Source organism: Drosophila teissieri, chromosome 2L (assembly GCF_016746235.2).
Source record: "Drosophila teissieri strain GT53w chromosome 2L, Prin_Dtei_1.1, whole genome shotgun sequence".
Lineage (NCBI taxonomy): Eukaryota > Metazoa > Arthropoda > Insecta > Diptera > Drosophilidae > Drosophila > Drosophila teissieri.
In genome coordinates this window covers 20,071,002-20,094,800 of record NC_053029.1, presented here as the reverse complement: position 1 = coordinate 20,094,800, position 23,799 = coordinate 20,071,002, and the positions used below count along the sequence as shown (strand labels likewise).

At 44.6% G+C, this 23,799-nt stretch overlaps 5 protein-coding genes across 14 annotated transcripts; 3 read left to right on the top strand and 2 right to left on the bottom strand.

The window, feature by feature from the left end:
- The first annotated feature begins 244 nt into the window (after positions 1–244).
- Positions 245–11,470, top strand: LOC122626341 (protein lingerer). Of its 9 annotated transcripts, none has more exons than XM_043806569.1 (14): positions 2,343–2,751; positions 2,807–2,984; positions 3,225–4,642; positions 4,764–5,176; positions 5,946–6,053; positions 6,179–6,283; positions 6,411–6,511; positions 6,819–7,249; positions 8,309–8,443; positions 8,497–8,622; positions 8,687–8,938; positions 9,182–9,337; positions 10,174–10,206; positions 10,636–11,470. In XM_043806569.1, the coding sequence occupies exons 1-14, from the start codon at positions 2,371–2,373 to the stop codon at positions 10,732–10,734; spliced, it is 3,936 nt and encodes a 1,311-aa protein (XP_043662504.1). In that variant the 5' UTR covers positions 2,343–2,370; the 3' UTR covers positions 10,735–11,470. The 9 variants fall into 9 exon arrangements, with proteins under 9 accessions (XP_043662496.1, XP_043662504.1, XP_043662498.1 ...); XM_043806563.1 differs by having other exon boundaries at positions 6,819–7,345; positions 8,690–8,938; XM_043806564.1 differs by having other exon boundaries at positions 6,819–7,345; positions 8,687–8,932.
- A 734-nt stretch (positions 11,471–12,204) lies between these two features.
- LOC122626346 (vacuolar protein sorting-associated protein 28 homolog) lies at positions 12,205–12,994 on the bottom strand. Its single transcript, XM_043806578.1, has one exon. The coding sequence runs from the start codon at positions 12,904–12,906 to the stop codon at positions 12,274–12,276; it is 633 nt and encodes a 210-aa protein (XP_043662513.1). The 5' UTR covers positions 12,907–12,994; the 3' UTR covers positions 12,205–12,273.
- A 462-nt stretch (positions 12,995–13,456) lies between these two features.
- LOC122626343 (solute carrier family 2, facilitated glucose transporter member 5) lies at positions 13,457–22,736 on the top strand. 2 transcript variants are annotated; one of them, XM_043806572.1, is made up of 5 exons: positions 13,457–13,601; positions 20,948–21,231; positions 21,404–22,004; positions 22,064–22,385; positions 22,447–22,736. In XM_043806572.1, exons 1-5 carry the CDS (start codon positions 13,575–13,577, stop codon positions 22,698–22,700), a joined length of 1,488 nt encoding a protein of 495 aa, XP_043662507.1. In that variant the 5' UTR covers positions 13,457–13,574; the 3' UTR covers positions 22,701–22,736. The 2 variants fall into 2 exon arrangements, with proteins under 2 accessions (XP_043662507.1, XP_043662508.1); XM_043806573.1 differs by lacking the exon at positions 13,457–13,601 and adding an exon at positions 20,791–20,829.
- On the bottom strand, positions 13,526–15,200 carry LOC122626345 (sugar transporter SWEET1). The gene is made up of 5 exons (XM_043806576.1): positions 15,034–15,200; positions 14,868–14,945; positions 14,224–14,453; positions 13,981–14,156; positions 13,526–13,909 (listed from the first exon to the last, which is right to left on the bottom strand). Exons 1-5 carry the CDS (start codon positions 15,108–15,110, stop codon positions 13,790–13,792), a joined length of 681 nt encoding a protein of 226 aa, XP_043662511.1. The 5' UTR covers positions 15,111–15,200; the 3' UTR covers positions 13,526–13,789.
- Positions 16,548–20,235, top strand: LOC122626342 (solute carrier family 2, facilitated glucose transporter member 1). Its single transcript, XM_043806571.1, has 7 exons — positions 16,548–16,964; positions 17,874–17,978; positions 18,033–18,193; positions 18,443–19,037; positions 19,095–19,307; positions 19,374–19,476; positions 19,732–20,235. Exons 1-7 carry the CDS (start codon positions 16,872–16,874, stop codon positions 19,983–19,985), a joined length of 1,524 nt encoding a protein of 507 aa, XP_043662506.1. The 5' UTR covers positions 16,548–16,871; the 3' UTR covers positions 19,986–20,235.
- Positions 22,737–23,799: the final 1,063 nt, after the last annotated feature.

Below are 23,799 nucleotides of genomic sequence, written 5' to 3'. Positions count from 1 at the left end.
GACGATAGAGGTGTGCAAATGCCATACATTTTTTTCTCTGGTATCGATATACCCACGACTTTATTTAATCAGAGTTCGGAGTCTTAAAGTGACTTTTAAGAAAAAGCATAACAGTTTATTTGAGGCTAAATTTGCTTAAATCAAATGTACTTAGCTTAAAGCAAATTGATAATTTTCCGTTTTGGCGTTTTCTAATAAATGGTAGATTGTTCAAAATTTAAAAACTATCAGAACTGGTTTGAGGCACCGCTAGTTTCTAACTCTGAGTTGAGGGCTGCATGACCACATAAAGGCATATCGATCGACATCACAAGCGGTCACATTAAAAGTGCGTTTCTCGGCGCATTTGCAGGTATTGTGTGTGACTCCGTTTTGAAAATTTGTTTATTCAATATAAGCCGTGAACAAAAACCTGCTGAGGTGTTAAAGTGTAGTTTAAGTGGTCCCTAACCTATGCAACGTGTTTTCGACTTTTTTTCCGGGGCCATGTCAGCGTAAAATTCCCTTGAAAATTCAATAGTGGCCGCTGTCTGGAGCGGCGGTCGCCGTCAATTACTGGGTCCCTTGGTTTACATAAGAGCGAAAGAGTCGGCTAGTGTGTCGTTGCAGAAATGGCGTCGAAGTATGTGCACATGGCTGGTTCTATTTAGGCTATATTTCCCGTTTGCCCCATAAAGTGCAACTGGGAGTGCGTTATCTTTGCCGGGTATGCCACATATTGGACAAGTTTCGCCTCCAACGCACCGTACATTTCGTTTTCTTCGGCGCAGTGTACGCCACTTTGTCCGGTTTTGCATTCCGCTTTGTGCGCTTCATTCGGTTTCAATGCCCTCTCATTCAGTGTTGCGAAGTGCCGGAGCGTGCCTAGTGATGTGTGCAATCCGAGTCCTGCCGTGAATTGGTGTGTTTGTGCAAATATTGTAGTTAATTTTCATTGCCCGTTCTAGGACCCGCTACCTCGTTTACTAAGCGTACTATTGTGTTCCAATTGATAGTTGATTTAATGGCCTTGCCAATTGCCGTTTCGCTTCGATCGAACCTGGCAACACTGGTAAGCCCGCGCTGGTGCGAGTGCGAGGGAGATGCCCATAGGGCAGATGCAGAAGAGCGAGCACAAAAGCGAAAGCGTAAAACCGAAGCGAGGAGGCCAAGGAGTTTATAAATCAATTTTTGTGTATGTCAGTCCCCGCGATTCCCGTTGCAATTGGTATTGAGCAGTTTTCGAGTTCCGGATCGCAGGTCCCCAGTTCCCGTGGTCAAATTTCCATATCATGGTGTACGTGCGAAATGCGAAACCTGATGAAAAAGTGATGGCGACAGCGGTCTTTTGTTTGTGTGCGGCAGTACATGCGTATGTGTGTATGAATAATGCATGGAAAGGCGTTATTCACGGCAAACGTTGATAAATCTGTTTTGACAACAAAAATTGAGTAATTCAGATATGCACTTAGTATCGGGGTCGCCTCTCCCGCTCTCTTTCCCATAAAGCACCCCAACCTGGAAAACCAAACAGTCGTCTCGGCTTGGATGCGTTGTGGTCATGTTCCCTGCCACCGTCTCTCGCACCCACCCCTGTTACCTGTTTGCCAATATATTCCCCCCCCTGATACCTGTCTTTTCATTATTTTTGTTATTTCTGAATGCTCGCTTTGTTTGTGCGTACGCTCTTCCCTTCGTCTCGCACTCCTTTGCTTCGGCGTGTGTCTGCTTGTTCACGTTCTTTCATTCTCTTTTATTAAATGTACATTGAACTCTCAGTTTGCCAGCTTTTCCTTAGCTGCTCTCTTTCGGCCACTTGTTTAGCCATTTGTACACATCCGTACATAAAAGCTGTCTGGATTGTGGGAGTATATCATTGATATTTTCACGCCGACGATCCAAGATCTTATCCATTCCATTATCTCTAATTACCAAAAACATTTAAATGCCCCATAAATTCTGATTGGATTCATAATATATTATAGTTAGTGGTGCTGGTCGAAAAGCTGTTGCCACTGACATACATATATCTAATCAATCAACTAGAATCTAGCTAGGCTTGTTATTAAATCCGTATAGATTCATTTTAATACAAAACAGAGTCGGTTGACTTTTTAAATCATTAACACCACTATATATATATGTTATTTGGCACTTTACAATTATTACTCTTTATTCTTATAACTTATTTGTATTGGTCTTTAGATATTACTATTGCACTAATTATTATAGACCATTAAGTATCCCAAAAAAAGAAAGAAAACTATACTCAGAATCCAGTCAGCACAGACTTAAATTTTTATCATTCAGATTGTAGATTCCCTGGTTTTAACATCAAATCGTTCATCTTTTCCGTATTGCAGCTAATTTGTATATACAGTGTACATAGAGATGAGCACACAAACTCGTTCCGGTGGCGGGGGAGGCGGCGGCCATACCCGCAACCAGAAAAAGTCAAATGCCAGCAACTCCGGGGGAGGAGGAGCCGGCCATCTCGATGGAGTCTCACATGCTGCGGCCGCTGGCAAGAAGGGCGGCCAGGATGCCAGCAAGACAGACAAGCCAGAGAAGGCCCAGCCCAAGGCTACCACCGAACAGTTGCGCATTGCCCAGATCACCAATAGCACCACAGAAGATCCGCAGATCAACGAGAAGGTTCTCCTCCTTTTGACCATGACCCAACGTTCCGAAGAGGAGGTCTGCTGTGCCCTCAACGAGTGCGATTACGACCTGGAGGCCGCGGCCAATTTTTTGATCGAGGAGCTACCGCAGGTTTGTTTCGATTATAATCTCCATCGCTCCAGGTATTTAATAGAATCTGTTTTAGGGCGCCTTTGCCAAGTACGAGAAAAAGCGGAAGAACAAGGCTGCAAGTAACACGGGTGATGGCGCTGCTGGCGATGGCGATTGGGCCGATGGCAATGCCAACGCGGACAAGCGGGAAAAATCGCGAAACCGCAGCTCAAATCGCGGAGGCACCCGTGGCTCCAGTGACAGTCGTGGATGTAAGTATTATAAAAATTAAAATTTAGTCATTGTAAAGCTAATAAAAGTATTGGTGCTGATCCCCAGGTGGAAGATATATTCAAATTAAGATCAATCAATATTTCGATGATAATTGGCATTTAAGCTCCAGCTTTTGTCGAGCTGTAATTAGACGAAATATTAACTTGATGAAATAATTTTAGAAAATGAGCAATACCTCCTCCACTGAACATAAACTAATACATGGTCTCCTATTTTAGGGCGCGGAAGAGAGACTCGCGAGAACGAGCGCAACCAACGCGAGTCTCGTGAACCTTGGTCTGGACAAAACGTTGGTCAGGACCGCGGTGATGATCGGGCTAATGACAACTACCGCGGGCAGCGCAACGGCGGCGGACGTAGTGGACCCGGTGGCGGTGGACGCGGCGGTGGCTTCGTCTCTCGATCTGGCCGTGGCGGCGGCCGCATGGGCGGACGCACCGGTGGCCCTCGTGGCGATCGCGGAAGCGGAGGCCCTGGCGGTGCTTATGGATCTGGTCGCGGTGGCAACGCAAACGAGGATCACCACGAGGTTGAGCTGTGGGACAACACCATTGCCCAAAACGCCGAGAAGCAGCAACAGGCTCATGATGATGCCTGGGGTGACTGGAACAACGAGGAGTATGAGGGCTCGCTTAAGGACAGCAAGGTGTTCACCACTAGTAACCTGGCAACACAATCCGCTGCTAATGTGGTTAGCGGAACTGGAGCTTGTGTTACAGGTGTCGTTGCGGTGGCTGGAAGCGAGATATCGGCGCCACCAGGTCTTGAACATCAATTAGTGCAGCAGGGATCTCATCTGGAGGAGAGCTCCAGCAGTGGTCCAGCGGCAGTCACACCGCCAGCAACGCTGACTGGCTCGGCGACCACGCCGCTGCTGCAATACAGCGCAGCGGTCAGTAATCCACCACCCCAGCTGCAGACCCAGGCCACACAGTCAGGAGCGGGTACAGGAGCGAGCGCAGCTGCCGGCGGAGGAGCGGGCAGCACACCGTCATCCTTTGTATCCGCATCACCCGACACATTCTCAAGCGCCGCCTCGGCAGCTGCCACGCTGGTGCACCAAGCTCAAAAGCAGCAGCAACTTCAGCAGCAGACGACGCCTATTAAGCCGTCTGCTACTTTGTCTGTCGAGCAATCTCAGTATTTCAACTCGTTGGCCAGCCAGGGCGTCAGTCCAGGTTCTGTACCAGTACAGTCGGCGCCAGCGGGTTACGCGCAAAACTCCGCAGCCGCCTACTCCCAAACTAGCACTAGCGTGGGTGTAAGCCAGTATCCCAACACCTATGCAAACGTGTTTGCTTCTGGAACGGGAGCTGGATCTGGTACTGGCGAGCAGTCGCAGCAGCAACCGCAGATACGAAGGGCTCGCGTTAAGCTGCCACCACCCTCGAAGATTCCTGCGAGTGCCGTTGAAATGCCTGGAGACAATGCACTGAACAACATTGGCTACCTGGACGTGCAGTTCGGGGCTCTGGACTTCGGCACGGACGATGGCTTTGAGTCTTTGCCGGAAAAGGTTGGGTCTGGCTTTAGCATTGATGGTCAGCAGCAGCAACAGCAGGCAGAAGACTACCAAAGCAAATCCCAGCAACAGCAGCAGGTGACGTTAGCGGCGGGTCTGCAGAGTTCCCAGATTGTGAGTACCGTACTGTATCCCTATCATTACCCAAGTAATTATTACCACGATTTCGTTAATGCGATTGTCTCTAACATACTGCATATACTTTTGAGAATCTAATAGCAATAACAATTTATAGAGCGATGCCTTGAGTGCAGCAGGCTATACAAGCCGATCGACAGCACAGCAGCAGGGTGTTAGCTCAGCGGTGAATGCCACAATCGATCAGCTAGCCAAGAGTGATCCGTATGGACAGACGGGTGGCAGTGGTAACGCCTACCAAAACGCATACCAGAGCAGTGGAGCGAGCAAGGCATCAAGTGGCTTTCCGACGACGGCACCCGGTGGCTACAGCAGCTCCACATACGCGAATGTTCAAAGCTCGGTGGCCAACAGTTACCAGCAGCAGGGATACGGCTCATACCAGCCCAGTTCCTACCAGCAGCAGGCTGGCACCGGAGCACAAAGCGGTACAGGTGCGGTAAGCGGCGGCGGAGGAACGGCGACGCAAAACATTCCGGTTGGAGGCAGCAGCCGCCAAAATAGCACAAGGTATGACATGATTCAGTAGTAATTGTTTTATATTTAATTCCAAAGGGTAGCCTAGCAGAGAGTCTTGATTCACTCTAAAATATTTTATTATTGCGATGCACCGCACATTTTTTAGATATTCTTGATAGGGATCACTGACGTAGTCGATCTAGCCCTAGCCCGTATGTCTGAAAGTCATGATATGAAGATCAATAAGTGCTGTAAAGTATAGATCTAGTTTGTTTCAACTTAGCATTGGCGTGCTCAATATTACGCCCACTATTCAACATTTAAATGGGAATTGATTTTACTTGCCAATACGTCGTTAGATGGTCATATTCTGGTTAATAATGAACATTGCCATTAAAATATGTTATGTAGAAGATCCATTGGTGCCATCTAAATTATTTTTAAACTGATTAGCTCAGTAAAGTCGTGCCTATTGCGCTACCTTTTTTTTCGTTTATGGTTATTATTCAAAGAGTATTACAGCTGAAAAGAAGCTTTTGTTGTGTATAATATGTGTTAAATTAAACAAAATATTTGAAAGCAACAGCCTAATTTCAAAAAGGCCAACTAACAAATCTATAAGGGTACAATCCTTATCGAATATATATTTTTATTCAAGATTAAATTATTTGTTTGTGTGCAAGTTCTGCTTAACAATTCGCCCCACCCGAAAGAAAGCTAATCTTAATTTTGTTTACTGTTTTTCTTCTCTCTTCTAACACATTAAATGCTCGTTTATGTCCCAAAAACCTAATCCGCAATCGCGCTCCGCACCTAACAGTGGCAATGCAAGCTCTGCCTTCCTTACATCCGGATACTCGACACCACAAAGTGCTTACCAGTCAAGCCAGAGTGTTTATGGCAACACTGGACTGTCCAACAGCAGCGGGTAAGTACCAAGTGCGACAATCCCAATTCCATTATAACCAGTTCCCTGGGGATGGCACGTACCTTATTTTGCTGATTTGGACTTGGTTCTCCATTATGGTTAATTGCGGCCTTTCGCTTGTTCAGGTTCTCTGGCAGTGCGAGCAACGCGTCCTCGCAGTACGCCAATTTCAGTTCCAGCGCCAAGCTAAAGGATGCGACCACGGCGAGCAGCGCCGCTCACTACGACAGGTAAGAGCGAAACTCCCGCTTAGCATGTCCCGCTTTTTCAAATATTCCGACTAACCCAACTCCTTGGTACATGTTCCGTTCAGATTCGGGTCCCAGCAGCACTAAATTTTGATTATTGACCTTTCAGTGTCTCGACCAGCAGTGGAGTGAGCAGCAACAGCGGAAGCACAGGCAATGGCGGTGGGGTGAGCGGTCAAGCAGGTGCTAACCAGGCGGTTGTATCGAACAGTAAGTAATCGCGGATTTAATAATACAGAGCAGGCATTGCAGTCATGCCCACATGAACATTTAGTTTCGGTGTAGATATCTCAAATGCATATTCTTGCCAAGTTAGAGAGTTTGCTTAACAAATATGACGTAAATCTACCATACATTAAACTACTACAAGCCACCACTTTTGCTCTGCAGTAATATGGTTTCCCAAAATAACTAGAATTTTTGCGACTTTTTGTACATAATGTTAAAAAAATCTCAATTTTTGGCCTTCTGCCTTCTAGTATGCGTATGTAGACTAAAACTTTACCAATCTCCCTAGATAACAACGTGACCGGCAGCAGCTCGGTCAGCAATGTGACGGCAGGCGTTGCGAGTGGCAACGTAGCCGGCGTGGGCGGAGGCGTCAGCCAGAGCGGCGTAAGTAGTGGAGTCGGCGTGACCGGTGGCAGTGCGTCCAGCGTCGGTGTGAATGTGAACAACAACAGCAGCAGTGCCAGCTCGGTGGGAACATCGGCCGTTGCCCAGACAGCTACGGGAACCACCGCTGCAGTGCTAGCCTCGCTGACCAACAAGAATAGCAGCAGCAGCAATAGCAGCGGCAGCGGGGGCAGTTCTGCCACGACGACGGGCAACGCCAGCGGACAAGGTGCAGGAGCGAGCACAGGCGGCGTGGGCGGAGCATCGGGTGCTGGTGGTGCTGGTAGTGGTGGTGGCAGCGGCAGCGGCTTGGTGCCCACCAACATCCAAATGGTTAGTCAATATATTCAGACTGGATTGCCATACTATCAGCAACCAGTGTATTCCTACGAGGAATTGCAAATGATGCAACAGAGAGTGCCACATGTGGTGAGTTCATGGAGAAAAGCAAAAGCAAATACCAAACCAACAACTACATAATGCAACCGACCAATCAATCGAACCGTTTCTAATCAATCAGTAATATTATCAATATCCTCCCATAATTTTTGCTACAACGTTTTCGCATTAGTCAAGTCTTAGTTCCATTAAAACGCATACGACAACTGCTCAGCGCATTCCAACTTGCCTCCCGCTGCTGATCGAAATCGTTATTCAGGCTTGGGTTCGTTGACGTTGCGGCCTCCCACTCCTTACCGTTCCTCAGAGTGCATTGTACATAATAACATATACCGCGATGTCTGTGATCAAGTCCTTATTACTACCTGTGTCTGTTTGAGTGTGTGTGTGATTGTGTAAAAAGCTGACACTTTCTTTCGCCGCCCTGCATTTTAATTTCGTTAAACCATCCGCTTCCGTTTCCATCCAGTCCCAAATTCCTGGCATTATCATCACAAAAAAAAAAGAAAAAACAATCCACATGTATTGCTTACCTCCCAGGCTCTGCTTTACACTCAAAATTAACCAAAAACTAATCCGAACGTTCTCCTTATTTCAATCTAAAATGTAGTTGTGGAAATTAGGGATGCAAAACCAATTAAAATCGAACAAATATGCATACAAAATGTATTTAAGTTTTTGAATTATTTTGCATCCCTAACAACACCGAATTCTAAATCTGTCCTCCTTACTGACCCATTTCATTCGATTACTAACATCGTATTCATTTTATTTTTTTAACCTAACATCTGACTAATGTACAAATTTATTACATTGAATTAAACATATTTCATTTTTTTTTAACCGGTACGTGGCTTTGTCAGACCCTTATCACATATTAGTTTCCTTTAATCAAAGGGTCTGACAAAGTGACGTTCATTATCTTCACAGCCATAATAACACGCCCAGCATGCTCCCGTAAGGCAAACGTAACATAATTATTCTCAATTACAGCAGGGATATTACGATCTGAACTATCCGCCGGCCAGTTTAGGAGCTGGACGTGACAACCTCGGCTCTGTGACGTATTCAGCAATGAATGACGGACGCTTTGCCCGCACTGACAATAACTCCAGTCCGGTCGGCAATGTATGTGTTTAGCTTAAATGAATAAGCAGATGGTAAAAATGATTATCTTGCAGGTCTCAAGCACAATGTCGCAACAGGCGGGCTCAAGTGCGCCCATGCTAAATGTTCCTTACGCCTACTTCTATGGCGGCAATGTAATGCCCGGTAGTTTTCAATATGGCACGCCCGCCATATATCCAGTAAGCTTAATAATTCGGATAATTTTATATTCAATACCCAATAACGTCTGAACTGATTCAACAGCAGCAAATACCGGCAGCAAACACTGCCTCCGGTCAACAGTTCCCGAAACCTTCGTATAGCGCGGGCTACGGCTCGACCAGCTATGACACTTTGTCGCAGACCACGCAGGATTACAGCAAGGGCGGCTACTCGTCGAGCGTAAATCAGCAGAGCAAAACTCAGACGGTGTCTAACCAGTCGCAGGCAGGCACTGGATCCGATCTGACCTCTTCTATGTACGGGAAGGGACATGTGGCGCTGAACAAGGTTAATGTACGTATGGTTATAAGCAGGGCTGTGGACTGCGATACAGGATCTTCTAACCCTGTCCTCGATGCTAAAACATTTAAATTATCTTTAAGCAAATCTTTTGACTTGCTCTGGAATCCGCTGGGATGATGGCCGCTTCATATTGCGCCATTATTAAAGCAACACAGCAATAAGAATTCACAGCCCTGGTTAAAACACCTTTTCCACACCTGTCTACATTTTACCTTTGTATTTTTCGTTATTCAGTCGTACGAAAAGCAGAGTTTTCATTCGGGCACTCCGCCGCCGTTTAACATGCCCAACACTCAGACTGCTGGAGGCACCTCTGCCCAACCGTACGGCATGTACTTGCCGATGCCAGCGGCCGGACACCACAATATGATTCATCAGCCCATCCACCAGGTACATTCTGAATTACCACTCCAGGTTGTTGTAGGCGGAGGGGCGGATAGTCATGTCCTCATTCATGGGAATGGTCCTCAAGTTACATACCAGCAGATCTGGCAAACAGACCCTGCCCAGTGTCAGAATCAGCGCGTTCCTTCTCAATGCAATAATTTTGAACAGAATATCGACTGCTGTGTTCGCGACAATCACAACGACTTGTCCTTCTTCGCCGACTGATGAAATGCTTAGGGAACTCATCTCGTTATTGATACACAACAACAATTTTATTTTTCACCAATCGTGTAGCTGCACACCCGCCACTACATTACACATTTGTTGACTGCGTTTAGATATTCGTTTATGTCCTTAAATAAGCTCACGCCTACACTAATCCTGGATATCACATTAATCTTGTTGTTTTCCTTGTGGCTGTGAAGCTAATTTTGTTGAACTGCATGTATTTGTATATTTTTGTTCCATTATTAAAGTATCTAACACCACATTAACACTAACTAATCAAGTATTTGTACGTCACTAATCACTATAACCCACGCACATCTTCTGTAAAACACACACCTAAAGTATTTTATTTGTGTCTGTCATTAAACCCTTTCTTTTTCACATGTGATCGTTACTAACAAATAACATTTCATGCATTTTCTGATATTTTGAAATTGATTTGAAGCATCAGCATCAGTACGAGTAAGCAGTGTCTTTGGGAAGATTGTTGGCTTAATTCGGAATTAAACATTACATACACGGTAGTGAGGAATATAATTGAGAAATGCATGAAACTGTTCTATTGTTTGACTTTTATAATTTCTTTTGATTTTTTATGGGACAACTGTTAGATGGACGGCAGGATTCATAGCTCATCCCGCCGGGTAAGTTCCTTTGTTGTAATCATGTGTAAAGTTGCTTAATTCTTGGTGAACTGCATAACTTTAACACTCCCACGCATGCCTTATCCCCATGTAATCTGTCCTATCGAAAGAATATGTTTCGTATCATCTAGTCTCTAGTTGCATGTGTCCTACAGAAGCGGCGCCGAAAAGAAGTTATCGATCGCCGAAACGCTCGTACTCTAATCAGATGCATATCCATGTTTATGTGCCTTTACTTTTATATAAAACTGCCGTGTATATAATCAACGAATATGTGTATCCAAAACTGTTAACCCACATTTGTATATGAATGGCCGGGTGCAGTCTGAAAGAAGCGGATTATAATGATTCTGCTTGGGAAGGCGGCAGCATCAATGAGTCCAGATTGCGTTTAACATAGGTATTGATCGCCAACCGTATCCGTTGCAGGACTCGAACAGTGCCGGACAGCGTCAGCAGTCGACTAGCCAGTCAAAGTCTGCTGGCAAGCAAGGCTACTCGCCCTCGTACTGGGCCGGACAGAACTAGCTTCCGGAGAACACGATCTGGCGGCCCCTGCAGATCGCCCGCGCGAACGACTTTTATAGCCTTCGCAGCAATAGCAGCAGCAGCACCACCACAACAACAACAACAACAACAACCACACCCATTCACCACATCTACAGCAAGAGCAGCGGCAGCAATGCCCGAGCGCTTCCCATCACACTCGCAACCAACTCAAAAGTGACCACAATAGCAGCCGGCAACACCACAACGACCGAAGATGCAACCAGAACGCCTTCTGCAGCAATAGTGAAGACGACATCGGCTATGCCGGACATTCCCGGTCAATTGCTGATGCTCGTCAAGGAGCAACCACAACAACAGCAACCACAGCCGCCACCACAACCACATCAAGCACTCGCCGACGGGGTGGAGAGCGAGAAATCTTCTCCAGCGTCGGAGGAGGATTATCTAATATACGAAGATAAGCGATCATACTTTACTTAATAAGAAACGTTTTTACTACGAACGCACTGTAAAGGCGCCGCTCAGCAGCGTCCTGACCACGCCTCCCTCCTCCCCTCAGCCTCAACTTGCATACCCCCCACACTTGCATACAAAAACCCAGCATGAAAGTGTTTCATGTGGCAGGAGGAGACTCCTAAAACCAACCACACACTCCCTCACACAGCAAAGAGTAAAACAAAACATACAGCAACATCCGCATAAATATACCAAGTACCATTTTCACATTGCATACAAATAAATTTACAAAGATAAAGATAACAATTATTAATTATTAAAGGCGTAAAACGATTTAACAGATTTAAGAGTGTAAGAGAGAAACCGGAAAGAGCAGAACAGTAAATTAAAAATGCAAGTATATATATTAAAGAACACAAAACCACAAACATAACGTGAATGAGAAAAAACAAAACAAACAAAAATTAATTATTGTAATCGGTTTAAACTTATATGTATAATTATAACCTTAATATTTAAACTAAATACAAAAAAGATGATACGATTAAATCCAAACAAAATGCAAAAATGAAGTGCCTTGCCGTTTTTACTTAAATCTGTTGGAATGTTTGACTAATGGGACTATAAGACTTTATTTTTCTGTTAAATATTTTAAATTTTGTCATGAATCGTGATCATGGTCATGATTCAATGCAAGGGGCCAAGCTATATCGTAACTTAATTTTAAAGTTAACGGAATAGAAGTTGTACTTGGTTCTCGCTACTGCTCTACTTATTAATTGCTATTAAAAACAATCAAATATTTTTTTACCGTTGAAATACGGATTTATTAATATTGAAAATAACCCTTTATTAATATTATAAGCTAACGTAATTTGAAGAAAGTCGTGCTTTATATATATATAATACTGCACTATTTCGAAATTACGAAAAAGCTACTCCCGTTAATTCAAAATGAATTACATTTTTTGAGACTGCGCTATCCAATTTCATTCTAAAGTGATGAAACGCACCGCGATCGTTAGGTATATATAAAACTTTTTAATATCGGAATATGCTATATAAATTTAATGATACACGTAAACAATGAGAAACTGATAGCTACTGACTGTGCAGCAGCTTGTTGAAGTCCGCGTACGCCGACTCCAGGTCGAAAAGGAACTGGCGTACCTGGCCCTCGCTCAACTCGTCGGAGGCCTGCATCTCGTTCAAGCTGCCAAGCCACTTCTCCACCTTCAGCTTGGCGTCGAATTCCTCTGGAATGAGAGACAGGCGGTTCATGTTGTCCGCCAAGTCCTTGACATCCGGCTGCAGGGCATCCATGGTGTTGATCTGCAGGCGCAGCTTGTCCATAATGGTAATGAACAGCGACACGATCTCGGCAATACACTTGGATGTGTTGCCCTTGTCGTCGCGTATGGTAATGGGTCGGTCTTCGCGGATCCGCTCCAGCGCCGCCGGGCAGTCCAGCCGGAACTTCTTAACGAACGTCTCCACGGAGGGGAACTCGTCGCACTGCACCTGCTTAAAGGCCACCTTGTATTGCACCAGGTACTTGGAGCAGGCGGCCGTGTATTCCTGGGGAGTAATGCAGTCACGTATATAGGCCTTCTCCAACTGCTGGATGGTGTTGATGATTGCGTACAGATCGGCCATGTTGTCGTACTTCTCCCGCTCGCGGGCATTTCGAAAGAGCTTAACCTCCTCGTACAGCTCGGGGCTCTGTTCCTGCATCCTTAAAACGGGTTTTGCCTTAAATACTATCTGGGTTTAAGACAAAATAATGATTCACAGAGATCTAGCAGTGTGACCGTTGAGAAATGCAGCCCACATACCCATAAAACAGTCAAGTCAGTATTGGTTAACGCCAGAGTGATAAACCTCTGTCTCTCCAATTCAAATTTGAATCTGTTTGAAATATTTTTTATGATCTCGCTTTATCATTTCCGCCCCCCCCCCCAAAATGCCACCTTATCGATGCTGGTCAATTCCTGGGCGCCAAATAAAGATTACCTCTTTATCTGGTTGCATGTTTACTGGCTAATTCCTCGCAGGTCGATAAGCACTATTATTGAGTTAAGACAAGTCGATTTCATTGATCAGACCTCACCCCGCGCCAACGAATATTTTCATTAAATCAGAGGTGCAAAACAGCCAGTATACGCTCGCTTAATTCAACAGTTTATGGCCCGGAATATCAGCATATCAGCTTATCGATACCAATGACCGCAGCCCAGCAAAGTGCACTGGGTTCACTCATTATAATTTCCAGTCAGAAATTTGCTCTCTATCTGTTCAGACCGTGCCGAAAGAAATTCGGGCTTTTGTGTTAATATTAGTTCAAATCAATCGCTTCCGTGTGTTGGTTTATTAGGAATACAGGTTCTAAAGGCTACATATAAATGGCCGCCACCGAACAGCAAGGCAACGTAAGTAGCGGGATATTCGAGGCAAATCCTCGGATTTAATAAATACTTTACAATAAATATAGGCTTACTTTTACGTATGTCTATAGTAAATAAGCTTGGCGTCTAAGCAAGCAGCATGTATAAACCCTATATGCGGCACGCTCGGAAGCCAAAGCAAAATGCGTGGCTGTGTCCGTTCGATTAGCTCCCTAAAACGGCACCGCCTGTTCGACCAGCTTGTAGCCATGGCCGGAGTAGCTTCGTGGCGGGTACAGGACAAACAGACCCAACTGCAGCAGCGACAGTATGCAGCCCAGAAAGTTGGGAATCTGAAAAAGCAAAGCAAACAATCGCCGTCGTAATTTGCTATTTGTCTAGCCAGTTGTGGGAAGTGGGTCACCTGGATAAATGAGTCCGATATCAGTATGCCGTAGATTAGCCATTGCAGGCTGACCAAGAAGGACGTGGCTATTAGGGGCAGGGGAAGGCTCTCCGAGTTCTTCGCCCGTATCACATGCAGCAAACTAGCCAGTGGGGCGGCGAAGAAACACACGGTCACGATGCAGCACACGATTCCTGGAATTTTGTTTTGGAATGTATCAAACTTGACATTGCAGAACTGTATTCAAAAACGTGCTCGTACCTGTGACGTGTATAATTCGTTCGCGCTGATCCTCCAGCCGATTAGTGAACAGAATGACCACCACCAGAACGATCAGAACGAATCCAAACTGCTTTACACAGGTACGTTTGTTGACGGTAAACACATAGTAGATCAGCGTGTAGAGCAGAAAGAGCGTCGATCCGATGATGTTGACCAGCACAATGCTCTGCTCGTTGGTTAAGACTCCATAGCGCAACCAAAAGCTACACCTGTGCAAATATTTTCAATTATTTAAGTTTTTTAAAGACCGAACGCAGGGGTAAATTGCCAGCTAAGCAAAGTTCCCACATTTCATGTCTTTGAATATGGATGCTGTAAAAACCGTTAAAGGAATGGACTAAGTTGATATCTAATCGATTTGGGATGCTAAATCCGTGAAGTTTGGCATGATAATGGCTTGTTTCTAAAATACGTATGTAAAGCTAAAGTGAATATTAGTCCTGTGCAGCTAATACAATCAAAACTAAGAGCATTTAAACTATGGTTCAATCTTAATAACATTCCACTTAAGACTTTTAATTCATGTGCCAGTACACATATTTTATTTTAAGATATAGTAGCGCCGCCAAGCGCGACCAATTCAAATTTATCTTAGTAGTGCCAAGTCGGCAGTTTCTACTCACGATAAGAATCCGCATATGAAGGGAACTCCGGAAGAATCTCCCGTGCTTTTCTTCTGTATGTACTTTCGGCATATCATGCTGCAAGTATAAGAAAATCAAACAGTTGATATTGCTTTGGACAATGCTAGTTGCATGGGTTTATGGAGGCCTGATGACGATGACTTACGCGCCGGAGAGGAACTGGAAGACGGTGCTGATCACCGCCGTCGTGGACAGCAGGGAGTCGTAGGCCACCGCCGACATAGCGATCGATCTTCTTAGTAACTAACGCTTAGCCTAAACGCTGGTTGAAGACGCTGTTCCAACTACAACGTCAACAAAAAAAATAAACAGCTGGTCGAGGGCGTAGAGATGACACTTTCGACTAGAGATGGTCGCGTATGCAGGGGCTAATTAATTTTAAAAATGTCTGATGTCTGGGAAATCCTTTTTATATCTGCGAAATAAATTAACGTTTTTTCGCATACTGTCACAAAAGATTTTGCATCACTAACCCAAATTTTTGTTATATCGATAACGGGAGCGCAATTTTAAAGTTATTTGGAGACCGGCGCTAATCAAGTAATAATTTAAACCTTAAAATGTTTTGTTCCTCTATTTCATTTTCTGTTTTTGTGTTCTTCTTCTTATTAGCCAATATTTTTTTTGCTACCAATAGTTTCTGGCAATAAAAACTGAAGGAGCTTTTTATACCCGTTACTCGTAGAGAAAAAGGGTATACTAGGTTCGTTGAAATACTACATACGCAGACGTAGCGCAAGTTTGCTTTGCGTTGTCCGTTTCTATTGGTATGCCGAATAACATTTTGGCCACGCCTACTATAACGCCTAAATGACCCAAAACTGTCACGTCCTCTCTTTTGAAAATAGTTTCGATATTTTTTAATTTTTGTTATTTGTTTTGCCAACATCTATCGATATTTGAAATCAATTTTGAATTTTCTCGTTCGCACTCCCACCAGCATAGTATCTGATAGTCAAAGAACTCGACTACATCTTGTTTTACTGTAGCAAAGGGTTGATTATTTAGAAACTGTTAATGCTATTAGGAAATATTTAAGTATTTTTAAAATATTATAGTGTTATTGTTTTTTATACCCTTTACTCGTAGAGTAAAATGGTATACTAGATTCGTTAAAAAATTTGTAACAGGTAGAAGAACCATATAACTTATATACATTCATCATTAGGCGAGGATCATTAGCCGAGTCGATCTGGCCATGTCCGTCTGTCTGTCCGTCCGTATCAACGAGATCTCAGGAACTAGAAAACCTAAAAATATTCAGATTAAGCAAGTTTGTTAACTGATGTTGCCACGGCAGGCCCATACCGACCATACCGCCACGCCCACAGTTTTGAAAATGTTAAAAAAAATTTTTAATATATTATTTTTTTCCCCAATTTCTACCGATATTACAGAAAATGTTATAAATTCTCGTTTGCACTTGTTCATGCTTGGTTCTTCGAATATAGCATTCATTCTTATTTTTTAATTGCGTTTGATTGAGAATTTATCACAAATAATCACACTTCTTGATGAAAGCTATTTGAATCGTTTCCAAGGGTATAAATACTTCGTCTTGTCATATTTTGGTTACCCTTATCTGTTGCCGGCACCCAAAGCGTTGTTGTGGTTGCGGTTCGTTCTTGGCAAAAGCTTTTTCTCCACCAATACTGCTCAGCTGGCGGCGTTCAGTCGCGCTTCCGACTCCAACGCTGCTGTACCGTACCGCTTTGTTTCCGACTCGATCCCGCGTGCACTGCTGGCGGTGCGCCGTTTACAAACAATTGTGGTTTAGCATTCCTAATTACTGGGGGACCGGGAACTAAGAATCTAAACTCGGTGTCCGTTGCACAACACTGTTTCGGAACCCGATTACCTGCCTTACCGCAAATTGTTAACAATTGCTTTAACCGTGCTAATACGCACACATCGCAGTCGTGTGCTCCGAGTGCTTTGGGAAGAGTTTCCTTAAAAAGTGATTACCAGACAAGGTCCATTGTCATGGCCACCAAAAATCTGCCGGCGGAGGCCCAGCAATTGTACCCACAGCCCAACAGAGTGGAGCTGCTCTCGGCGCAGACGGATCCCAGCCAGGTGAGACTCTTGTCCCTGTGAGAGAGAGCGGGAAGATCACCGAATTTCCCTTTCTTTTATAGTTGTTGTTATTCTGTGGACTGTATCTCTGCACATGCACATTTTCTTTGTTTCTTTTTCTATCCCGTTGCTCACGCTTTTATCTATTTTTAATATTTTCCGCTCTTTCCTTTTGTTGTTGTGTGTAAATTTACTCGGCTTTATGCGCTTCTATGTTTAAATTTTATTTTCTGTCATGCATAGTTGTTTTCAAAGTCGAAAAGATATTTATGTGCATGCACACACAACCGATTAGCATATGGTCGATTCGCCTACAGTGGAGCCCACGTGGACATGATATAAACCAGTATATACAGTTGGGGTCAAAGTAATAGAAATAGGAAAATACAATTATTTATGAGAATTTTATCTATATTATCTTCTATTTATAGAATTCCGCTGTGTATATCTAAAAAATTGTGCGCAATTAAGATAGCTTAACAGCTTTCCACTTAGCAATAATGATTTTAGTACTGCAACTTTGACCCCGTAATTTTTTTCGGTAAACAAACTGATCTCCCAGTGTATACTCAGCTGAGTTCCCAGTCATTGCTTATCAGTTATAAAGAGACACCGCCTGTGGACTTCCATTCGGTTATAAATAGTTTAGCTAATAGCGACCTAATCGCATCTGATCCCAAATGTTCCTGCTGAAAAATGGAAAGTTTTGCCCGTGGGTCAAGTTTAGTCGTAATTAGCGCCAATTATACTGATTATGCCAAAACAGGAATTAATCAGAGAGTACTGATCGCAACCATTCGAAATGACCCCGCACAGTGACGCACTGAACCGCTATCAGAATCCGAATTTTAGGTACAAGCAGGGAAACTATTGGTACAGAGTAAATAATTGTGCTTGGAACACTTTTAGAAACCGCGATGGGGCAACCTCCTGCTGCTGGTGGCCCTGGCAACCACATTTGGCGGCGCCGTGTCCACAGGCTACTGCATAGGCGTTATCAACGCCCCTTCGAAGGTAAGATATGGACAGCCCCAGCTAGTGGAACCGATTCCAACGATATCTTTACAGCTGATGAAAGTTTGGTGTAATCAGACCCTGCACGACACCTACGGGAGTAACCTCACCGCGGGCGGTCTAGATCTCTTGTGGTCGTGCGTCGTTTCTGTGTTCCTGGTCGGAGGCGCCATCGGTTCACTGGGCGGAGCTGGAGCGGCCAATAAATTCGGCAGGTATTTAGCTATTAATCAATAAGATAAGAATAAGCCACTTGAATTGTTTCTAATCCGCCAATTCACATATCTATAGAAACCATTCATAAGTGGCGGGTATTATGCCATAATAATAATTTACTGCACGGTTATCGTAAAGGCATTTAAGTAATGAAAACAATTTTTATAAGTCAGTTGAAATTATTAATATAAATATTAAAATGTAGAAAACCAGCTCGTAATAAATAAATAATTACCTTATCCTTTCAGAAAAGCATGCTTTCTCATCTGCGGCGTCCTGTTCACCGTGGGAGCAGTGCTCTTCTTCTTTTGCCGAGCAGCCAGCTCCGTGGAGATGCTGGTGATCGGAAGGTTTGTTGTGGGCCTTGCATCCGGCCTCGTGACCGCCACCCTGCCCATGTACTTGTCTGAGGTAGCTCCATTAGCTCTTCGGGGAACACTGGGAGTCTTCATTGCCGTGGGCGTCACAGGGGGCGTGGTAGTGGGTCAGGTCTGCAGTTTGGCCGATATCTTCGGCACTGAGGATCTCTGGCACTACGCCTTGACCGCCTACATGGTTCTGATCCTGCTCTGCTACCTGCCATCGTACCTGTTTCCCGAGAGTCCCAAGTTCCTGTTTATCGTTAAGGGAAATCCCGCAGCTGCCAAGCGGGAGCTACAACGCCTACGGGGCACGGATGCTGGGGAACTTATCGCCCAGGAAATGGCCGAGATGGAGGCTGAGGCCAATGCCAAGGTGCAGACGAGCAGCTTTTGTGATGTGCTGCGCGACCCTCGTCTCACATTGCCCCTGATCATTGTCTGCTGTTTCCATGGTGGTCAGCAACTTTCGGGCATTAATGCGGTAAGTGAAGTATTCAACTTTTTCTTGGGCCTTCCTATTAATTTTTTGGCCGTTTAGATATTTTATTACTCGGTCAGCATCTTCGAGAAGGCCGGACTGTCCACGGTGGATGCGCAATGGGCCAATTTGGGAGCTGGCTGCCTGAATCTGTCCGTCTCATTGTTGGGACCTTGGCTAATGGCCACGTGCAATAGACGAACACTGATGATGTTCTCCTGCGCTCTGTGCTCCGTGTTTCTGTTCACCATAGCCTTTGTTTTGTTTTATATTGTGAGTTATATTTGTTATTCGGGAAAATCACCATCTATTAATGCTGTGCTTTTTCTTTGTTCAAAGGACCAAGTTAGCTGGTTTGCCATCGCCTGCATCGTCTGCATCATGGGTTACATATTCTTCTACCAATTCGGACTGGGTCCCATTCCCTACTTTATTGGCGCAGGTATGTTGTCGCGTGACTCCATTGTTTGTGCGCTTTTCAAAAGCTCCATTAATCGTTACTGGGGCAGCTGCTCGTGTTTCGAAGAAGTGATTCTGCAATTAAGGCGGAATCGGGATCGAATTGGGTTCAATGGCTGCCCAGCACACATTTGTTTACGGCAACTAGATACGTTCCCAGACACACTCGCCATATAATTGGATGGCTCGGTTATTTTTAGATCTATAACTGATTCGATTTGTACTCTCCAATTTGCAGAACTATTTGAGGTGGCTCCCCGCTCCGTGGCCATGTCGATGGGCAGCTTGGCCTCGTGGACGTGCAATTTCATAATTGGCATATCGTTTCCTTTGCTGCAGAACGCGTGGGGCGCCTTCGTCTTCCTGCCCTTCTCCATTACCTGCGTGCTGCTTTTCTTGCTCACGAAATTTTATCTGCCGGAAACGCGGGGACGTGATCCCTCAGAGGTGGCGCCACTCGTATCGAAGGGGTTCCGCTCCAAGGTCAAATAAGACCTAGCCCAGTGGGCTTAACTTACAATTAGTAATAGGTAACCGGTGGTTTGTGGTAATACGGTTTAACTTCATGTGAGCAGTGGGCTGCTAAATGATTCGTCCATTTTGTGTGCCTTTTGTAGATGTTGACAATAAGCCGGAATCCACGTTGTTCAGGGTTAAATTGCTCTTTCTAATTTTAATTTCCCACCTAGCCTGTAAGTTTGTTTGTACAAACCAATAAATGCAAAAATTTATATAACTTTAAGAGTCACCCTGTAAGAAAGCTTTGAGCGCTGGGTCCTCTTATCACTGCACATGTTTAATTAAACCGCCTTGGGACGGTCCGCCAAGTAATACTCTGTTAATTAGATTTATTGTTGAACAAGAGCGACGCGGAATCACTGGATACTCTTTCACGGCTCTTTGAGTTAGACGACTTAGAATTATGTCAACACTTGGAAGACTTAAATGTATCCTTACCCCCTATTGTCCATGCTGTCGGTTAATAAAATGTTGTATTTTTCACTACGAAAGATCTCTGATCGATTCGTAAGAGTATATACCTATTGACATATATGACCGGGAAGTAGTTGGAACAAACGAACGCTCCCGTCTAACGATAAGAAAACAAGTATTCGTAAGACAAAACGCTGAATTTATCTATGGCTGGCTATATGCTGTAAATGTATTCCAAGTCCGGGGCAACCGAAGTGAAGATGTGTTTATGTGATTGATATACAAGCGGCGTGGATGACTCAACAACCTGTCGAATGGCACTGAGTGAACCGTCGGATGCGAGTCACTTTCGGTTTGGCTTTTGCGGTGCCAGAATCGTTTCATCGCCATGGTTGTTGTAATGGTGATTTAAAACCTCTTCTCGATACTTTCTCTCTCATTCGGGACGAGTTTGTTGCTTAAGTCTTTCGTTTGCGCTTATCGCACAGTGCTAATCATGTAAATCTCTGCCTTCCTTGCAGCACGTTACTCCGCCAAAAGTCAATGGATGGACCCCACTTCTGATGCTCATATGTCTAACCGTGACGCTGGGCACCACCATTCCAGTAGGCTATTTCTTCGGGGCTCTCAATGCACCGGCCGAGATTATTAAGAAGTGGTGCCAGGACATACTGGCGACCGAATACGACACCATCGTCACTGCCAGCCAACTAGATATACTATGGACCAGCATTGTGTCCATCTACCTGATTGGAGGCATCTGCGGATCCTGCTTCAGCGCTGTGGTTAGCGATAAATACGGCCGGTAAGGCCTTCATACAATATTGTGATTGGATTCTTTCCATATTATACAAAGTGTTTGTAAAAGTCTTAAATGCTGCTAATAGAAATGTAGTCGACGTGCCATTTTTTCATTCAATTCAAAGTTTTTCTTTATATAAGAAAAGATATATAATTAAACCCTGTTTTCCTTTCAGCAAGGGATGTATCATAATCAGTAGCATGCTCCTCGTTGTTTCCGGCACCCTGTTCACCTGGTGTCGTGCTGCCAAATCCCTGGAAATGCTGATGACTGGCCGCTTCCTAGGCGGCATCGCCTCCGCTCTGATCTTTACCGCTCAGCCCATGTATCTGCTGGAGTCCGCTCCATCAGAGCTCAGTGGCAGCGTCGGAGTGTTCACTTGCATTGGTGTAACTGGTGGTATCCTGCTCGCCCAGGTGGTCACTCTTTCCCACTTGTTGGGGAGCGAGCGACTGTGGCCTTATGCCTTGAGCTTCTACTGCCTATTCGTTATAGCATCGCTGCTGCTTCTTTGGTGGTTTCCGGAAAGTCCGCGGTGGCTCTACTTGCACAAGCGGGATTCGGCCGCCAGTGAGAAAGCTCTGTTCCGTTTGCGTGGAAGAAATGCAGAGGAGGAAGTGCATCAGGAACTGCATGAAATGAAGGCCACTCTCGAAGCCAAGTCCAGCTCCGAAACAAGTTCTTTGTGCTCGGTATTAAGGAATAGGGAGCTGTGGCTACCACTCCTGCTAGTCTGTTCCTTCCAGGCCACCCAACAACTTAGTGGCATCAATGCTGTGAGTAATACACATATTTCTCATATTGGATTTTGTGTTAGTTTCTGGTTTTCTCGCAGATATTCTTCTACTCGCTCTCCATTTTAACTAATGCTGGTTTCTCTGACGGGGCAGCCACTTGGTTAAATCTGGGAATCGGAAGCTTCAATCTTTGCACCTCCCTTCTGGGACCACTTCTAATTCGCAGGTTTCCGCGTCGTCCTCTGATGATGATTTCCTGCTCCATGTGTGGCCTGGCCCTGCTTGCCATGTCCTTGGGGCTATTCTTCTTAGAGAGATCAGAAAGCACGGTTCTCACCTACTTTTGTGCCGCCTTTATTCTAACATTTATCCTAGGTTTCCAGCTGGGACTAGGCCCAATCGCTTACTTCATAGGCTCAGGTTTGTAGAGCATATTAAAGACAACATTTGTAATTTATAATTTATTTTACATTTTTAATAGAGCTCCTCGAGGATTCTCCTCGTCCTGTGGCCATGTCAATGGGCAGCCTTTTCTCGTGGATCGGAAACTTCCTCGTGGGCATGTGTTTTCCTTTGCTGCAGAGTGTCTGGAGCTCCTTTGCCTTTATTCCGTGTATGTGCGTGTGCCTCTACTGCTTTCTGCTCACCTGGCGTTACATGCCAGAGACACGTGGCCGGGAGCCGAAGGATGTCAAGCAGCTGATGAGCCACTGGTTTTCCTCCAAACGGAACTGACGTGACATGTACCTTTACACAGAAAATAAAACAAGCTGGGAGTTCTTAAAAAACTGCCTGCAGCACTTTCTAAAGATATAATATGGTTTCTATATAATTCTGATTCCTAATGTAGAAGATGAAGTCCTAATAGAAAGTTGTTTAGTTAGTAGTAAGTAGTAGTTTAGTTGATTTTTAAGTCATTCTGAGTCTTGGTCAATCATTTCGAAGAGGCACCCAAAACTACTCTTGGTGACGCAGCATTGTAGCCCTTAAGATCTTGGTCTCTCTGATCTCTCTGCATTCACATTATAAGTTTTTTTTTTAACGAAATTTGTTTATTTGGACTTGCGTACTATTACCCTTATTGGACAACTTAATCTAATCTGAGTATTTACATTAAACGAATTTTTTCTTAATATCTAAGTGTTTACAAAGATTACATTGGGTAGTTTTTAAAGGAAATGGAATAGTAGTATAGAATATTAATAAAGAATTGAGCGGATTCACATGTAGCACGATGACTTTGGGCTGCGATACTTAGTCGCCTCGCTAGGCTATTGGGATGAGATTCTAGCCTATCATTATATTTCTTCGCTAGCTCCTGGATCCTGTCTCCAATTTTTGGCACCTGCAGATCGCGTTCAATATCTCAGGTCCTCATGTACCAAGGAGCGCCCGTGATCTCCCTGAGCATTTTTGCCTAGAGATCCCGAATTTTATTCAGGTGCGTTTTGGCAGCGATACCGTACACCTGTATTGCATAGAATAGGCCAGGAGCTAATATGCTCTTGTAGATTCTGACCTTGTTGGCGAGGGAAAGTTTGTTGCGGGCAGCAATTAGCCACGACATTTTAGAGACCTTGGTCTTGAAAGCGTGCTGTATCGCCGTAATATGCCTTCCAAATAATAATTTTCTATCTAAGATCACTCCAAGATATTTGTAGTATGACTTGTGGTCAAGCACTCTTCCTTTAAGTGAGACGTCGCTGCAGCTTTTTGTTCTGTTTGTGAAAGTAACATTTGCACATTTGTCAGCGTTGGTGCAGACGTTCCACATCTCAGCCCAATTCTGAAATGCATCCATGTACTCTTGCAGTGCATCCGAGGCCTCGGTAAT

Bases quoted from the DNA above. Each gene is read 5' to 3' on its own strand.
- LOC122626341 (XM_043806561.1), top strand. From the start codon at position 2,371: ATGAGCACACAAACTCGTTCCGGTGGCGGGGGAGGCGGCGGCCATACC. The intron at 6,054-6,178 runs GTAAGTACCAAG...TCGCTTGTTCAG, and splicing joins GGACTGTCCAACAGCAGCGG to GTTCTCTGGCAGTGCGAGCA. The intron at 7,346-8,308 runs GTGAGTTCATGG...TCTCAATTACAG, and splicing joins AACAGAGAGTGCCACATGTG to CAGGGATATTACGATCTGAA.
- LOC122626346 (XM_043806578.1), bottom strand. From the start codon at position 12,906: ATGCAGGAACAGAGCCCCGAGCTGTACGAGGAGGTTAAGCTCTTTCGA.
- LOC122626343 (XM_043806572.1), top strand. From the start codon at position 13,575: ATGGCCGCCACCGAACAGCAAGGCAAC. The intron at 22,005-22,063 runs GTGAGTAATACA...GTTTTCTCGCAG, and splicing joins AACTTAGTGGCATCAATGCT to ATATTCTTCTACTCGCTCTC. The intron at 22,386-22,446 runs GTTTGTAGAGCA...CATTTTTAATAG, and splicing joins CGCTTACTTCATAGGCTCAG to AGCTCCTCGAGGATTCTCCT.
- LOC122626345 (XM_043806576.1), bottom strand. From the start codon at position 15,110: ATGTCGGCGGTGGCCTACGACTCCCTGCTGTCCACGACGGCGGTGATC. The intron at 14,454-14,867 runs GTGAGTAGAAAC...ATATTTGCACAG, and splicing joins TTCATATGCGGATTCTTATC to GTGTAGCTTTTGGTTGCGCT. The intron at 13,910-13,980 runs GTGACCCACTTC...TTGCTTTTTCAG, and splicing joins TATCGGACTCATTTATCCAG to ATTCCCAACTTTCTGGGCTG.
- LOC122626342 (XM_043806571.1), top strand. From the start codon at position 16,872: ATGGCCACCAAAAATCTGCCGGCGGAGGCCCAGCAATTGTACCCACAG. The intron at 18,194-18,442 runs GTATTTAGCTAT...TTATCCTTTCAG, and splicing joins GCGGCCAATAAATTCGGCAG to AAAAGCATGCTTTCTCATCT. The intron at 19,038-19,094 runs GTAAGTGAAGTA...TTGGCCGTTTAG, and splicing joins AACTTTCGGGCATTAATGCG to ATATTTTATTACTCGGTCAG.